Genomic DNA, 18,700 nt, shown 5'->3' on the forward strand with positions numbered 1-18,700 from the left:
ATTTCTTGTTGGTTCAAATGAGACTGGTGGAACCACCAAGTGTGGCCCCTAGTTATCCATGGGATAGCTGAAAGGTGACTCAATTTTCAGTCAAGCAATAGGTCTGTAAGGGAAACTGTACCACTAATGAAGTACACACCTTAAAAGAATAAAGCATTTGAGATCAGAACTGTAGCATTTACCCAAAGACAAAATTCAAAAGGGTTAGGAAAGAAGAGGAATAAAAACAGGAAAACAGGGTAGAAGTGGAATAAGTGATGTTATATTGAGGGACATCACAAACGTGTGTCATTTATTGAATAGAAAAACTGCTGTGTAAACTTTCACCCAATTAACAACAAAATGTTTTTTAAAATATAGAGATAAATGGGTGTAAGTGGTGGTGCTATAGGATAAGCACTAGACCATAAAGTCAGTTTGAACCACAAGTTCAGTGGTTCAAACTCACCAGATGCTGCTCAGAAACTCTATACAGGGTTGCTTTGAGTTAGAACTGACTCTATAGCACTGAACAACAACAAGTGTTCCTCAAATACCAGTCTCAAGTGAATACTCTTTTGTCTTTAATGCTCTAGTTTGATCTAGTTCAGAAAAATTTTCCAGAAATATCTTGTATTAGTTTCCCAGAGTTTCAAACTACAAAAGAAAATGGATGCTTGGAGGAAGATATTCAGGACATTATGTTCAGGGAAAGCAGTATCAGGAGATTGATAATACTCCCATAGGCAGTCCAGGGGATTATCAAATAAGGTGACTAATTAAAGATAGTTCCAATGTTTGCAGTGGCATTGACAAAAGGGTCAGTTCCAAACAGGTTTCACTGTATTTTGTTTGGCTGGGGGTGGGGATAGGGCCACAGGGTAAGGAGGGAGGATGATAGCAATAAGTACATTGTCTTTTGACTGTCTCTTGGACGTTCAAGAGCCCTAGTGGTGCTATAGGATCAGTTCTATATTGCTTAACCTCAAGGGATAAAGATGACGACTTCTGTTCCTGTAAAGATTTGTTGCATTGTTGCTTTAAGTACTATGGAGTCGGTTCTGACTCACAGCGACTCATAGGGTTTACAAGGAATAATAACTGGTGAGTTTGAACAGCCGTCCTTGTAATCCAAACAGACGTTGGGGTCCAGTGCTTATCCTAAAGTACCACACCAAGAAACCAGAAAACCTTATAGGATTTCTGTGAGTTGTAATCTAATTGATGACATTGGGTTTCGGGCTTTTTTGGTCTTTGTTCTTATCACCAATCAGGTTTATCAGCTTGAAAAACTAAGTCCTGTGGTCCAAGTTCATTTTCATTTGAATTTACTGAGCAGCTAATTGGTACTCAGAAATGCTCAGGAAGTAACACATATATAAAATACTAATGATAATGTACTGACTATTATATCAATCTAGTACAAGAGATAAATTTTTAAGTAAATCACTGTAGTCTATGTGGCAAATGCTATTGCAGAATTCTGTGCTTCAAAATTGCCATATGAAAGAGATAAAGACATATTATTCTACTTCACAGGGGTGGTGTCCTTTGAGCTGGAAAATGATGCATGAGTAGCAGCTTATCACATAGAGAGGCCATAAGGGAAGTTTATCCCAGGTATAATGAAATGTTGTTATGTGCTGTCAAGTTGGTTCCAACCCATGGCAACCTTGTGGTTCAAACCAACTTTGTAGATCAGTGCATTAGCGCACAGCACCACACCAGAACCTTCTAGGAAGGAATAGCATGTGAAAAATAAGAAGGTGTTTACTAAGAACCTGTCATGTTTCAAGCCTTGTGGATGCAGACACAAATAGAGTTCACAGGATGATAGTGTGTGTGTGTGTGTGTGTGTGTGTGTATAAAAAGGGCAACAGACTGTAGGCAGGGGTACTGAAGTTCAGGCCAGAGAGGATGAGTGAAAGAATCAGGGCAGTGGTAGTAAAGATGAAGAAGAGGAGACAGATTAAAAGCTGAGGATGTAATCCTGGAAAACTCCAGCACTTATGGAGGGCATGGAGAATGAGAAAAAGATGGAGAAGGAATAATCATAGAAGTTAGAAAAGCATCAGGAGTGTGGAACAATAGAAGTCAAGGAAGGAAAATTTCAAGGGAGAGGAAATAGTTTGGTACTCTGGTTGGGAGAGGGAGTGTTGTTGCAGTGGAGAGTAGTTCAGTGTTGCCAAGATATGAAGCATGGTGAAATAGAGGCAAGAGATGAGTCCAGAAAGACTATTTTGACCCTGATGCCAAAGAGACATGAGCACCAGGATAAAGAGTCAGGACTTCATTTTATAGATGATGGGGAACCCTTGAAGGGCTTCAAAAAAAAAAAAAAAAAAAGATCTGGTCACTGAGTTTTTGTTTCGTTTTAGAAAATGTAGCCTTAGACAGGGTGGAGGATGCTGTGAAGGAATGGGACTAAAAAGAGGAGTTCATATTGGTGCAAAGTGGAGCAGCATTTGAAAGTTGAGACCAATCTGTTTGTGTAGAGTGGCCACAAGGGATGTAGAGGGAGAGGCAAATATATTTTTTAGTTCTTCATAAGTATAGAAACAAAGTGGTTTAGGGAAGAAGATAGTGGGGCTGAGGATGACTTGGCAGTGTCACAGTACAGAATTGATGCCATGGTGTTCGTTGCTACTTGAGTCTTATATGTCAATTCTGCTTTGTTTTCTTGTTTTCCAGCTATTAACGGGTTTCTGTTCTCTAACCTGCCCAGGCTGGACATGTGCAAGGGTGACATGGTGTCCTGGCACCTGCTTGGCCTGGGCACAGAGACTGATGTGCATGGGGTCATGTTCCAGGGCAACACTGTGCAGTTTCAGGGCATGAGGAAGGGTGCAGCCATGCTCTTTCCACACACCTTTCTCACAGCCATCATGCAGCCTGACAACCCTGGTAAGTGCCTTAGCAGCTGGTCCTGGGCTCAGAAACTTTTGTTGAGTGAGGGTGTGGGTATTAGTGAAGAGACAACAAGAGGTATGTTAAGAGTCCTGGGAAAGTTTTCCAAATTCTTTGCCATCTTCCTCCTCAATATGCTCTTCATGTTCTGTTATTTTAGATGTTATTCTCAACAGTAAGCAGAATAGAGTGGATAGAAGGTAGAGGAAACTCCTTTCAAGAACAACAGGAGAGAAACATGGATGCTGCTAAGCGTCAGATAGTTCTTCTATGAACAGAGGGTGGACTTGGCTAAATAGCCTCTTGGCCACATAGAGATTATACAGAAACAAGTCTAGCATTGGAAGGGAGGTTGAGGAGAAGTACCTAGAAGTACTTTCAACTCTGAAATTCTGTGAGGATCTTTGAAAACTCCTCTACTTCTGGAGAGAAGGGGAACTAATATTTTTAGCCCAGGAATCAGAACATATGAACTTCTTTGTTAACTTGCTTTGTAATTTTGTTCCAATCATTGCTTCACTCTGTTTTCCTCCCCTCCTTCCTTTGCCTTCGTCCTTTTTGTAATGAAGATATTTAACTAGAATCTTTCTTCAGATTCACTCTTACTTTTAAGTTCTTAAGTATGTTATTTTCTTAGCCAGTAGATGGCGAAAGTGATTGTAACCAAAATAATAGCCATTCCATGCAATTTCCACCAAAATAATTATATTTTTGGTCTGTAAAGTCTATTCAGATCTGAGAGAGAGAAAAAATCCATTAAAAAAATATTCATCTCGACAATGTAAAATACAACCTAGCACTGGATTCAACAATCCATCTGGTTTTCCCAGATTTCTTGGGTCTTTATTTCTACCCCTCTTCTTTGCAGCCTTGGAAACCCTGTGCAGAGTCACTATGAGTTGAACTGACTCCACAGTACTTAACAACAACAATTTTGGAGTCCTGGTGTCATGCTGTGGGTTAATGCTCTGGTGTAAAGTCTTTTGTAAAGCAAGGTCAGCAGTTTAAGGGCACTTAACAACAACAACAATTTGGGCTACTTTCTTAGTCAAGAATGGCCATTAGTGGAGCTGAAAAGAACTAGAGAACAAGTGCTTGCAATGAGGAGAGAATGGGGAACATTTGAATTAGAAAAGCTCTAATCTCTAGTCTTGAGCCCAAATAGGTATTTGGAAGCAAGGAAAGTGAATTATGAATGTAATAGTCTAAGAAAATTATCTTATCCTGATAAGCATTCTCTGAGACCAAGTGTTCTTGACATAGAAATCCAGAGATTGAGATTTGCTCCAGGCAGCTTCACCATTCAAGCATTTAAAATTGACATTTCAGTATTCTAGGGTAAAAATCTACTGAGAAAGTTCTTTCCAAAGCTCTCTTATAAGAGGATATTTGTGACCAAGAAGTTCCTTTGTTATATCTAACTATTTAAGCCCACTTTTATTTCTTAGGTACCTGGTAGAAAAGGGCATTAGTTAGTCGATATTTTCCTTGGAATAATAATTATAACAACTTAATTTACATTTACTATATATTGTGTTAAAAACTGGTGGTGGTGGTGGTAGTGTGCCGTGTTGTCAGTTCCACTCATGGCAACCCTGTATAGGGTTTCCGAGGCTGTAAACCTTTACAGGAGCAGAAAGCCTTATCTTTCTCTGCAGAATAGCTGATAGTTTCGGACTGCTAAACTTCAGGTTAGCAGCCCAACTCGTAACTGCTACACTACCAGAGCTCCTTATGCACCCATTATTGTGTTTGACCTTAGAACAATCCAACAAAGTAAAATGATCCCCATTTTACCAATGAGGGAAGTAAAACATACAGAGCTTTAGAAATTGTCTCAAGTTATATTGATCTTAACTGGAAGGTGTTGTTTCTGTTGTTAATTGCCATCTAGTCAATTTCAACTTATAACTACCCTGTATAGGGTTTCGAGGAGCAGCTGGTGGGTTTGAACTGTCAACTGAGTGCCTCATAGTCCACTATTGGTCCTACAGTGCCATACCATAAGTCCTATTACAGAAACTGTTGTGTTGTTGTTGTTAAGTACCCCTGAATTGGCCCCGACACATGGCGATCCTAAGGAGCTCTGGTAGCGTAGTGGTTACGAATCGGGCTGCGAACCTTAAGGTCAGCGGTTCGAAACTACCAGCCGCTCCGCGGGAGAAAGATTAGGCTTTCTACTCCCGTAAGGATTTACACCCTCGGAAACCCTGTACAGGGTCGCTATGGGTCGGAACCGACTCGACGGCACTTAACAACAACAACAACAACATAGCGATCCTGTAAAGGGTTTCCAATGAGTGGCTGGTGAGTTTGAACTGCCTACCTTGTGGTTCAAACTGACCTTGAGGTCCGGTGCATTATCCTGTAGCACCACACCAGGACTACTATTAGAGAAGTAGTTGTTTCTGTTAAGTGCCATTGAGTCTGTTCTGACCCATAATGATCCTATATAGGGTTTCTGAAATGTGGCTGGGGAGTTTGAACAGCTGACCTTACAATTCCAATGACCTTTTGGGCCATGTTTATCCTACAGTGCCACACCAGCACTGCATTCATTAGATAAACTAGCAGGGTGCAATTCAGGATGAGAAATAACTCAGGATACAGCAGTTCTCTGGTCAGGAGAGCCTCTTCTCAACTGTACTTCATGCATGCCTCTTTAATCCTCAGCCTCTCAGCCACCTGACCCCTTGGCTGCCTCCCTATTCAGCAAGTGTTACAAGCTCCTTTAGCCCTATGGGTAACTGCATAAAAGGCACCCCATTCTACAAGCCAGACTTCTGCTCAGCCTCATTCAGTCAGTGAGCCAGGAAACCTGAAGCTCTATCTCTTCCTGCTGCTGCCTCTGCTGCACTGTTTTTCTGAGCAAGGATCCGGTGCTTCTCTCATGGTTCTTTTCTCTTGAAAGTCCTAGAATATTCTATTTCTGCTTCTGAGATGGCTCTATTTAAACCTGTTGTTGTTGTTGTTGTTAAGTGCCGTCAAGTCAGTTCCGACCCATAGCGACCCTGCACAGGGTTTCCAAGGGTGTAAATCTTTACGGGAGTAGAAAGCCTTATCTTTCTCCCGCGGAGCGGCTGGTAGTTTCAAACTGCTGACCTTAAGGTTCGCAGCCCGATTCGTAAGCACTACGCTTCTAGCGGTCCCTTATTTAAACCTAGTGGGATGGTAAAACTGATGCAGGCATTAGAGTCCCAGATTCCCTATTTGTATGATCCCACCCAACCATTTGAAGTCCTTGTGGACAGCTAACCACAAGTCTGACAATTCAAACTCACCAGCTGCTCCTTGAAAGCCCTATACAGTGTTGCTTTGAACACTTAACAACAACCACATTAACACACCAATCATTTGGTGGGAGTTATGAGGACTAAGTAAGGAAGAACCATATCAAGTAAATTTACTGTACCACACCAGGAATATGGGACTTTCAGTGCTAAAGCAGGGAAAGTGCTGAGCAAACCAGGAGGGGTTGGTCATCCTAGTTTGAAACCCTGACAATATAATGTTGAAGCTGTAAATCTTAATCTCTGTGCTTATTGTTATCAATAAACTTGTAAAAATATTTTACCTAATGCATGGTGGTGGCTGTGTGCCGTGGAGTCGGTTCCAACTCCTAGCGACCCTGTACAGGGTTTCCGCGGCTGTAAATCTTTACGGGAGCAGAACACCTCATCTTTCTCCCGCGTAACTGCTGGTAGTTTCGAACTGCTGACCTTACGGTTCGCACCCCGATTCGTAATCACTATGCTACCAGAGCTCCTTATGCATAAAATGACTTTATTTAAGATTACCCACTCAGCAATATATTGAAAGAGAGACGGAAACCCTTCAGACACTTGCCTAGGGTATATGGAGTCATTTTTCTCACTGTTCTTCCCACAGGGACATTTGAGATTTATTGCCAAGAGGGCAACCATCGAGAAGCAGGGATGAGTGCTATCTACAATGTTTCCCAGTGTTCTAGGCACCAAGATACCCCTCGTCAGCACTACCAGGCTGCAAGAATTTATTATATCATGGCAGAAGAAGTAGAATGGGACTATTGCCCTGACAGAAGCTGGGAACTGGAATGGCACAACCAGTCTGGGGAGGAGAGGTAAGGTTTCAGAAAAGGAGTGATTACACTTCCGTAGTACCTAGATCATTTATAGATGAGGATACTGAAACTCAGAGATGAAGAAGGATACATCTACAGTCACTTATTAAGATACCAACATATACTAAAAACAACAGCAGTAATAATAATAATAAATATATTGACAGATCTGATAACAGAGATTAGAATGCAATCTTCTAAATTCCAGCTCAGTGTTTCTTCTAGCCTGCTCTAATACTGTAGGACTGAAGTAAAAGACACAGCCCATACTCTCAATCTCTTGTCTTACTTTCCTTCCTTTGCTTAGCCAGAAGAATCTATCTTAAAACCTACAATTTGTATAGAGAGTTTTACTCAGGAGACTGAATGTTCAACTGTACCTTGACAATTTCATTACATTCATTAAGGTACAGATTAAGCTGTATAACAGGAAAATACAAACAAAAGGACTTACATAATATAGAATTGTATTTCTTGCTCAATTAACAGTGTAGACACAAATGGTCTAGGGCTGATAGGTGAACTAGGTCACCCTTAACACTTGCTTTAATCTCTGGAATTAAGATATACATCCAATTTTAGCCTTTCCCTGTCAAGAACTTTTAGCCAACTATAAAGAAGAGGGAAGGAACTCCAGGCAATGAGTATTGTCTATAAGGCAATTACTTGAAAGTTATATTAATCACTTTCTCTTACACCTCATTGTGCTGAACACCTCATATGGATATTCCACATGGTAGTTTAAAAAATGTAATATCTTGTTAGCCATATGCCAAGCTAAAATCTAGAGAATTCTATTACTGAACAAGGAAGGGAGAATAGAAACTGAGGTATAATTCAGCAGTCCCCATTACAAATTATTTTCTAGTGCCTTCATTGTCCTTTTACAGTTTTTGTCCTGCACTTGTATGTTGGCTGTTAGAGGATGGCACTTTGTTGATAATTTATCCTGAGTTGAGAAAAGTGACTTCCTTTCTCTAGACCTTGTTTTATTCACTTGTAAAATGATGTGGTGTAGTTGAAAGAACCTGAATATAGAGGAAGAAAGGAAAGAGCCACATGCTTTGATCTAAGTCTTGGCTCCCTTTGCAGGATGAAACGATCATGTTAGGTAAGTTCCATCACCTCTGAGCTGCTATCACCTTTGGGACCTACCTACTTCATAGGTCTGCTGGGAATGTCAGGTGACAGAATTAATAATACATCTGATTGAAAACTAGAAAAAATTACACAAGAAAAAAATCTGTACAGTTTTATTTCCTCTTTACCTCTCCCCACCCCTCCCAGCAGCAGCAGCAACGGCAGCAGCAGCAGCAGCAGCAGCAGCAGCAGCAGCAGCAGCAGCACTTTAGTACTCTCCAGCTACCTTGTATTTTGTCCTGCTTACTGTTAGCCTGGTACTTTTACTATATTGAGAATTTCAAATTCCTATGTAGAGGATAAGAAAACATCAGTAAATACTGAAAGCTCCCATCTTTATTTGTGGTTATACAGTCATTGTGGTGAGCAATCCAGCATTATCAAGTCCCCTCCCTCTTCTATCTATATCATAAGGTTGATGTGGATTTAGTTTCCCCGTGTCTGAGGGGTTGAGGGTCAAATGCTGATACCACTTTTTGTATTCCTTTAGTTATGGTCACATCTTCCTGAGCAATAAGGATGGATTCCTGGGTTCCATATACAAAAAAGCTGTATTCAGAGAATACACTGATGGTACATTCAGGATCCTTAAGACAAGGACTGAAACAGAAGAACATTTGGGAATTTTGGGTAATGTAATCCCACTTCCTTCTTAACATCTAGAAATCTGATCAGCCCTTGATACGTCATATCAGGAAGGCCTTCCCATTGTCCATTCTCATTTTTTTTTTCATTATGATAAACTGAAGCTATAGTCATATTTTATAAAGCAGCCATGTGTAGAAATATTAACCCATGTGCCATGGTGTAAAGTTAATCAGACTAGAGATAATTCAAAGGGAGAAATTCATGAATTTTGCTGCAACTTGAACTAGGTTTTCCAGGCCTTTATATGTATGGGTTTCTTAGGGTGATATATTTAAACAGATGCTAAAGCCAGATGTAAATTTATATATATATATATATATATATATATATGTAGGAAAAAATGATAAAGGGAACCAGTATTACTCCTGTACCTCAGCTTAACTCAGTTTAATTTTTGCTACAGTTTTTTGTTTTTCACTTTTGTAGGAGCTAGTGGGCTTCCTCATTCATTTCCTGGACCAAAAGGGACCCACTGGCCTCTGAAAAGACACTAACCACTCTGTATTCTGACCAAACTTTCACTCCTTATCATGAATAATTCCATAAATCTCTGATTTCCTAGGGCCTTGTGCTATTGTAGAGACAGGAATGGGGTGGGAGAAGCAAAGAGAATTATAGGCACAATTCTGTTGTTGAAGTTCCCTCATCCTGTGGAGAAGCAAACACCTAATTCTAGGGAGTGTCCATAAACACACCTTTCTTTAATGCCTTTCCTCCACTCCTTCACTAATGGGACTTTTTCTACTTTTGCATTTATTAGGTCCACTTATTAGAGGAGAGGTTGGTGATATTTTGAATGTGGTATTCAAGAATAATGCCAGCCGTCCCTACTCTATGCATGCCCATGGAGTGCTAGAATCTAGTAACAGCCAGCCACTGGCCGCTGAACCTGGTAAGTGAAGACATTCAGTGAAGAGGCAAAGGATATGCAGCACCTTTACTTCAACCCTATTGCTTTCTCTTAGGGAAAAAAAAAAAAATGCAGTAAGAATCCTGGAACATACTACATTGGTCAGTACTAAGATACAGCCTATATTTATCTGTACGAAACACAATGGATCTGGAAGCAGACCTTAGATATTTTCTTCATTATGACTCAGCCTTAGTTCTGCTCAAACATCGATCCGTATACTACTCTTAACCCTGAACATATTTTGAGTTTCTAACCCTCTATAGATTCTGACATTATCCCACTACTGTCTGAGCTTCTAATCTTACCTAGAGAATGTCCTAGTCCAACCAGACTGATCCCCAACCTCAGCATCTTCTTATCCTCTTGTTGGTAATTGTGTTCACGTTGGATTCAAATTATGGCATCCCATGCACACCAGAATGAAATGTGCAGTTTTGTGCCATCTTTATAATATTTGGTATGTCTGAGTCCATTCTTGAGGTCACTGTTATTCTGAATGATTTCCAACCTAGGGGGCTCATCTTCCAGGACTGTGTCAGAAAATATTGTGTTTTAATATTTTGATTGTGATTTTAGTGGGAGTTTTCAGAGCAATTGGTTTTCTATTCAACAATTGATACACATTTTTGATTCATGGCATTGATTGCAGTCCCCACAATGTAACAACTTTCTTCCCAATACTTTCCTGTGTTCACTCTTTTCATTCATCCTTCTTTTCTATTCATTCCTACCTTCTGATCTGCATCCCTGGGAAAATGCTGCCCTTTTGATCTGGTATGATTGATTGTTCTAAGGAGTGTATATGTCCCTGGTATTATTGTTCACCTTATAACCTAGGAAGCCCTATATAAGGCCGCTATAAATCAGAATCTACTTGATATCAATGAGTTTTGGTATTGTTTGCCTGAGAGTAGAAACATGGAGTAAGTTCATTTGCATTCCTAAAGCCTGACTAAGGGTTATTATTTCAGGGGTTTTACCAGACACTATCAGATAAGTTGTTGTTGTTGTTGTTGTTAAGTGCCTTCGAGTCGGTTCCGACCCATAGCGACCCTGTACAGGGTTTCCGAGGGTATAAATCAGATAAGTAAGACTGGTCTTTTTTTACGATTTTGAGTTTTGTTCCACACTTTCCTCCTACTCTATCCAGGACCATCTATTGTGATCTCTTTCATTGTGGCCAGTAGTTGTATCCAGGCACCATCTTGTTCTTCTGGTCTGTCTTAGGCTGTATTCTTAGAGAAAAAAAATCAGTGAAGTTTGTATATATACATACATATAAAGAGAGGTTTATATTAAGGAAATGGCTCACACAATCATAGAGGTGGACAAGTCCCAAGTTCATGGTTCAGGTATCACAATGGTGACTTCTGAATCTCATAGCTGAATGGCTGATGAACCTTGATCAGCATTTTAAACTGATAATTTGTCTAGCTGTTGATGACTACCAGGATTAGCTGGCAATAGAGCAGGCTACTGGCTCACATTCAAAGAACTGGAGGTTGAATGCAAGCCAGATGAAGAATCCAGACCCAGCAGAAAGCAAGCAAGCATTACCCTAGTGTTCAATATGTTGGAAGCTGGCCACACCTCTGAGGAAACTTCCTTTCAGATGATTAGCTACTCATAGCACATCTCATCATGGGAGACTGCTGTTATTGTGTGTCATCAAATTGATTCAAACTCATAGAGATCCCTCATAGGATAGGTGGGTTTGAACCACCTACCTGGTGCTCAGTAGAACAGTGCTTATCCTACACCACCATACCAGAACTTCTCATGGAGGATTACTACTTCTTTTATATTTCGATATTTTTAAGTTTTTATTGTGAATTGACTGATATTTGCATGGGAGAATATCGGGTTTTAAACTCTTCCTATCATATTTCATTTCATTGCTATGATTACAATCCCCTCCGTGCATTATCATTCAATAGTATTTGCTTCTATTGCTTCTATTCCTTCTGGGTTTTTTTTGTTTGTTTGTTTTTGGATGTACACACACTCAGGAATATATAATATGGTCATTTAAATAACCAAAGGGCACATTCTGCAAGCCTACCTCCTGGCCGCGAGCATGCTGCCTTTCTCTTTCCATGAGTCCTCAGCTGCTCTGTCTCTCCATGTCATCATCTTTGCCTCCATCTCTGGTGTCACTGCTTCTCTGGATAGGGTCCCACTTATGCTCCTCTCTCTTGATGATTGTTCTCTTCTCCCTTGATTATCCTAGGGTCCTCTGTTCCTAGAATGTAAGATTAACTACCCCCCCCCTTTTATGTTACAAAAGTTCTACCTTTACAGTTGTAACAATTGCAATTAGTCATGATAACAATTATTCATTATTGAATCATAAGAATCTTATCCCCATCTCCTTTCACGAGACCTGTCTAGGCAAGATGAAAACTATTCAGTGGGGATTCTGCCTTCCTCTACACACTCTGAATCTGAACTCCCTCTTGAAAACTTCTAAGTGAGTCACTTTGCACCTTTATAGCCCCTCCTTTTTAGATAGCCAATGTCTAAGTTGCCCATCCCTATCAATCCTGTATACAGAAGGGATAGGATTGATCCTTGATGTGAAGACTCCTTTCCTCGAGTTTGTCAAATTGTAGCAATTTACACTTGTTTCATTTATCATTTTTTTAAAAATCTTCCTCTTGTCAAGTTCTTATCATCCAACTATCAAAACTAGTTCAAATGGATACTATCTGCAAGTTTATGCATTCTTGTGCATCTCCCTCACTACTTCTTAACTGCCAATCCACTGAGAATTCAGGCCCATTGAAGTTGAAATCAAACTTTAACTATCACATGGTTGCAGGGTCATGGAGGCTGATGTTTGCTTGATCCATTAGTCTTTTGGTTTGACTTATTTTTAACTTTGTATTGTGAATTGAATAAAGGTACAGATAAGATCATCAGTTTCACATTCAACAAATCATACATTTTGTTTCATCACAATTATTGAATGATGATCCCAGCTTACTTGATATTGCTCCATGCAACAACAGTCACCCACTTCCTCCCTGTGTATCCTATTTCCATTCCACTCACTATCCCATCCCTTCTCATCATGTTCTTAGGTAAATATTGCCCTTCTGAATTTGAACTATTGGCTACTCCATAGTGAGCATACCTTACTTTCTGACAAGTAAGCCCAGTTCTTCTTTTTGTTTTTGTTGTGTTTTTTTTTTTTTTTTAATAATTTTTAGGTTTGATCTACATTTTCTTCCACACTATCGAAGATCTTCTAATGTGATCTCTTTCAGCACAGTTAGTATTGCTACCTAAGTACCATCTAGTTCTTTTGGTCTCAGAGTCATGAAAACTGATGTTCACATGTTCCATTAATCCATTGCACTAATTGATTCCAAGCATCTTCAATTCTAATCACCATTCTTTCTTCTGCTCATGAAAAGACCAATAGTAGTACTACTCATGAGCTTTTAAGGTTCTAGATGCTACTCGCCAAAGTAGGATGTCTTTGTGGACAATGTTATACCAATTTATCAGGGTATACCCTGAGACTATGGTAATGAGTCTACAGGCCTAGCAACTTATTGCCTTAAGATATTTGAAAATACCTAAGAAGCTTTCATCACTTTTCCAGATGTATGCTCCACCAGGCTCATAATTGTATTTGGAGCAAGTAAATACCCATGTACTATTATCCTCTTTTAAACTCTGATATTTTGGGGTATACTCCCATTCTTCCTCTCATGCTAGTTCAGCCTGTATATTTTTGCATGTATCTACCCTCAGAACACTCTTAATCTAAGGTTATATATATATATATATGTCACTATTTACCTCAATCCCTTTTAGGCCCTGCATACATCCGTGTGTCTTCACCTGTTTTCATCACTCTTCTGCAAACCTCCCTCTTCTAGTATATTGCCCTACTCATTACCCAAGTTAGGCTATGTCTGCATTCTACCCAGTAAATTATGCTTCCTTCCCTCCCACTCCTGGTAACCATAAAATAAAATAAAAAAAGTTTCTTTTAGCATGAAAAAAATTCTCAAGACTTTACAATAATGGTCTCATACAATAGTTCTCCTTTTGTGATTAACTTATTTCAGTTAGTATAATGTCCTTCAGGTTCATCCATGTTAATGAGGTGTTTCAAAGATTCACCTTTATTCTTCAACGTTGCATAATATTCTATTTTGTGTATATACCAAAGTTTGTTTATCCATTATTCCATTGTTGTGCATTTGGGCTATCTCCATCTTTTTGCTAATGTGAATAGTGCTGTGATGAATATTAGTGTGTATATATCTACTCATATCCTAGCTCTTATTTCTTGTGGATGTATACCAAGTACAGGGAATACTGGGGCATACAGTACTATTTCAACTTTCTGAGGAAGCACCATACTGCTTGATGTAAAAGTGGTTGAACACTTTTATGGTCCCTCCAGCAATGTAGGAAGGTCTTAGACTCTCTACACCCTCACCAGTGATTGCGGTTTTCTTTTTTTATTTTGAACTTTGCTATTAATGCTAGAGTAAGGTGGTATCTCACTGTTGTTTTGATTTGCACCTCTCTAATTGAAATTGACTCGATGGCACTTAACAACAACATCAACAATGGTTAGTGAAAGGAGCCCCAGTATTGTAGTGGATTACAAATTGGGCTGCTAACTGCAAGGTTAGCAGTTTGATTCTACCAGCTGCTCTGCCGGGAAAAAAAAAAAAAAAAAAATGTAGCCTTTTCCTCTTGCTAAGAGTTGCAGCCCCAGAAACACTATACAGGGTTATGGTGAATTGAAACCGACTCAGTGGCACACAACCACCATGACCATCAATTGTTAATGAGAGTTTGTTGACTGTCTAAATGTCTAACTTGGTAAAGTGTCTCTTCATGACCTCGGCACATTTGTTAATTGAATTGTTTATCTTTTCCTTGTACCAATGTTGTAGTTTTCTATAAATTTTATAGACTAGTTCTTTGTCTGATATGTCATTGCAAACATTTTTTTCCCAGTTTTTAGGCTCACTTCTTAGTCTTTTGGTGAAATCTTTTGATACACTTACGTGTCTATTTTGTCTCCTACTATTACTATGTTTTTATTTGTCCACATTTCTTTCATTGATGATCTTTATAGCTCTAGATTTTAAATTTAGGTGTTTAAACCTTGTTGAGTTTATTTTTGTATATGGTATGATATATGGGTATTGTTTCATTCTTTTGTAAAGGGATTTCCAGTTTTGTAATACCATTTGCTGAACAAACTATCTCTTCACTATTTAATGTGTTTTGGCCATAGGTCAAAGATCAGCTAGCTGTATGTGGATGGATTTACTTCTGGCTCCTCAATGCTATTCCATTGACCTATGCTTTTAAAAATCAACAACAACTTTTATTGTGTACTGAGTGAGTGAAGGCTTACAGGGAAGGTCACTATTTTTACATTCAACACATCACTGTAATGATTACAATGCCCTCCATTCACCCCCTACCAAGAGCAGTTACCTCTATTACCTTTTTTTTTTTTTTAATGTTTTATTGTGAATTATGTGATAGTTTACATGGGAGAACATTGGTTGATTCTATGAGTGTGGGATCGTGGCCCAGATCTCAGAACGCTTGGGTCCTGCAGACATCCCTGCATACTACATCAGCATGTTCAAGTTTGACCATGCCCTGGTACCAGAAGAAAACAGCAATAGCGTCATCAGCGCCCTGAAAGATAGTCAAGCTGGGAAGCACTAGGAGGCCTGTCCTCTTCCAGACCCCGGGCTCTACTATGTCCCCCACAGACTGGAACATCGGCCCAGGCACCCCAGAGAAGAGACTTCTGGGAGACTTCTGATTGCTGCCTCTGCTAGGCCTGGGGAGCATGCCAAGGCCATCTCCCCACAACACCTGCTTTCTGGAGCCTCCCAGACCTCCCAGAGAACTGCCTGCCTCTGTCCCCAAATCCCACCCCTGAAATGATTTCTAATGCCCCCACCAGCAGGTAGGCACCAAAGGGGGCCAGCTCATCCTGGGAGACTCAAAGCCATCTGTCAGGTCACCTAGGGGGTTGTGTGTGTGCAGCAGAAAGGCCATTTCTGGGGCTGAACACTGCACGCTGGTCTCTGGTTCATCCTCTCAGGGCTAGTTCCTAAATGGAGGCCAGTGCGCCACCCTCGGGTCCGAGTGGCTGTGGAGGTGGGGGTCAGAAGTTGGGGGCGGGGGGCACTCAGCACCTCGTGCCAACCACAGGCCTGCGTCTGACTCAGAGCAAGACTGCCACCCTTCCCACAAGCACGCACTCTGTGGGTGGGGTCTCAGAAGTCCCAGAAGCTGGACTCTTGCCCCCTGCTTCCCCTGCAACCACCCACCCCGCCTCACCCCCCTCCCTAGGCAGGCAGAGCCTCAGTTTCCCCATATGGGGTGTTCCCAGCATTCCAGGCCTGGGGTCTCTTAGGGAATCCTTACCTTTCCAACAGTTGACTAGACAAACGTAGGACCCCCTTCCCTCCCCGCCCCTGCCCCGCCTACTTCACCTACCTGCCCGCCCCTCCACCTGGGGTCTGTGGGGCAGTTTAACTAAGCCTTAAAAATAAAACCAGAAAAGAAAAGAAAAAAAACTAAACCTGCAAGCCTGCCTCCCTTCGTCAGCCCACAGCCCCTCTCCCTCTCTGGGTCTAAAGTCCCAGCTACTCCATCTCTCCACATCATCTTCTTTGCCTCCATCTTTGGCATCACTGTTTCTCTTCGCTCTTCTCCCTGGATGGTCCCAGGGACCTCCACTCCTAGATTGCAAAGTCAATCACTCCCCTCCTTTAGCTACAAAACATCTACCTTTACCTTTCCAACCCTCACAATCAGTCTTGATTAGAGTTATTCACTATTGTTATCACATGAGATCTATCTTCATCTCCTTTCATCAGCCACTATCAGACAAATTGGATAAGACTAAGTGGAGAGTCTACATTCCTCTATGCCCTCTGGATCTAGGCTCTCTCTTGAAAACTTGTAAGCCAGTCACTTCTTGCCTTTATAGCGGCCCCATTTTGGATAGTCCATGTCTAAGTTGCCCATCCCTGTCTACTCTGTGTATTGAGGGGGTGGGAATGATAATTGCTGTAAAGATTTGTTCCCTCTTTGAACTACTGCATCTATAGGTATAGGTCAAGTTCATCAAATTGTATAAAAAAATACTATTTTTTTCCTCTACTTTCTTCTTCTAAGGAGCTCTGGTAGCGTAGTGGTTACGAATCGGGCTGTGAACCACAAGGTCAGCAGTTCAAAGCTACCAGCGGTTCCGCAGGAGAAAGATGAGGCATTCTGCTCCCGTAAAGATTTACAGCCTCGGAAACCCTGTACAGGGTCACTATGAGTCGGAACCGATTCCACGGCACTTAACAACAACAACAACAACTTTCTTCTTCTAGTTGAGCTCTGATAATCCAGTCATTGAAAACAGGTCAAGTGAGTACTATCTGCAAGTGTGGATTTTCTTATGCATATGCCCTCTCTTCTTATCAGCTGGACACTTCACTCTCCACTCTAGTCCTCTGTGGCTATGTCACTGACTCTGGGCACAAGAGTCCCCGGTCTTGCCACACTGCTGGCCAACCAGGTCTCCACTCAGGTCCACAGGAGTCTATTGAACGTTGTATGGCTCAGCTCGCAGCTACATTGCGGTTTTTCCCTCACTTCCCCTTATTGATGACAAACGTGGTCACCAATCAGAGTGCGTATTCCCATTGAGTCTTAGTGTTAGAAGGGGATTTTCCCTAAGGGAACCCAATCATTTGGCTTGATGTCTCTGGGGCAGCAACTTGCTTGTTCTTGTAGTAATCAGTCAGACTGCCGTTATCATTTTGTATTTTTCCTGTCAGTCTTTCTTTCAAGAAGTATCTTCTGCTCTTCTAGTCACTCCAGGCTGGTCTGCTTGCCCTCTCAAGTGGAAATTTCCAACTTCAGGAGATTCTGGATGAGGTTCAGGATTCCACCTAAGGAAGCCTCCTTCACTGGGCACTTTGTAGGCCCATTTTAGGTATTCCAATCAGTTATAGGCAGAAGATGGGCTTACAAGCTTTCTATGGTGATATTTCTGGCTATTCCTTTTTCTCCCCCTCAAGTGTCTATTTTATAATGGTATGCCAGAGAAACCAAGATTCAAAAGACAGCCAAGCATCTTAACATTGTTTCCCCCCTTTTCCCCATTCCATCCATGTCTCAATCCCTGTATCCCAGAGCCTGGTTGTTCCAAGGTTGTTCATATATCATTATCCACCTCTGTCCCACTTAGTCCATGAAAACCTGCCTAATTGTTTTCCTGTCTACTTTGTTCTTCCAATCCCCTCCCCATTCATATGTATTGCCCCCCTCCCGAGCACCAAAACTATCCTGTGTCTATTCCCTACCCTGTGCCCACCTTCCCCTCATCCCCTCACCCCATCCCCCACATCCCGGTAACCACCAAGGAACACCCCCCCTTTAGTATGGGTTCCTTTTCTTAGTCTTTTCTAGTAGTGGTCCTATGCAGTGTTTCTCCTTTTGTGACTAACGTCACTCAACATAATGTCCTCAAGGTTCATCCATATTATGTGGTGGCTTGCAGTTTCTGTGATATTCTTCAAGTTAGCATAATATTCCATTGTGTATATGTACCACAGTTTGTCTATCCATTCTTCAGTTGATGGGCACTTAGGCTGTCTCCATCTTTTTGCTATTGTACATAGTGCTGCTATGAACATTGGTATGCATATATCTACTCATGTTATGCCTTGTATTTCTTGTGGGTAAATACCAAGTAGAGTAATTGCTGGACCATAAGGTATTTCTATTTCCAACCTTCTGAGGAATCGCCATATTGATTTCCAGAGTGCTTGGACCATTTTGCAATCCCACCAGGAATGGAGGAGTGTCCCAGTCTCTCCACATCCCCACCAGCATTTATTGTCCTCTGCTTTTTTGATCTTTGCTGTTATTGCTGGTGTGAGATGATATCTCATTGTTGTTTTGATTTACATCTCTCTAATGGCTAGTGAATCTTTCAATAACGAAAG

At 41.0% G+C, this 18,700-nt stretch overlaps 1 protein-coding gene across 1 annotated transcript in view; it reads left to right on the forward strand.

The window, feature by feature from the left end:
• The window catches only part of LOC102815014 (hephaestin-like), a 138,114-nt gene that overhangs the window by 50,961 nt on the left and 68,453 nt on the right, over positions 1-18,700 (forward strand). The window contains exons 9-11 of the mRNA XM_006870803.1: positions 6,775-6,988; positions 8,619-8,758; positions 9,537-9,668. Of these exons, the coding sequence (XP_006870865.1) occupies positions 6,775-6,988; positions 8,619-8,758; positions 9,537-9,668 (486 nt within the window). The remainder of the gene's footprint in view (positions 1-6,774; positions 6,989-8,618; positions 8,759-9,536; positions 9,669-18,700) is intronic.

The sequence above is a fragment of the Chrysochloris asiatica genome, unplaced genomic scaffold, assembly GCF_000296735.1.
Source record: "Chrysochloris asiatica unplaced genomic scaffold, ChrAsi1.0 scaffold00152, whole genome shotgun sequence".
In the NCBI taxonomy this organism is placed as follows: domain Eukaryota; kingdom Metazoa; phylum Chordata; class Mammalia; order Afrosoricida; family Chrysochloridae; genus Chrysochloris; species Chrysochloris asiatica.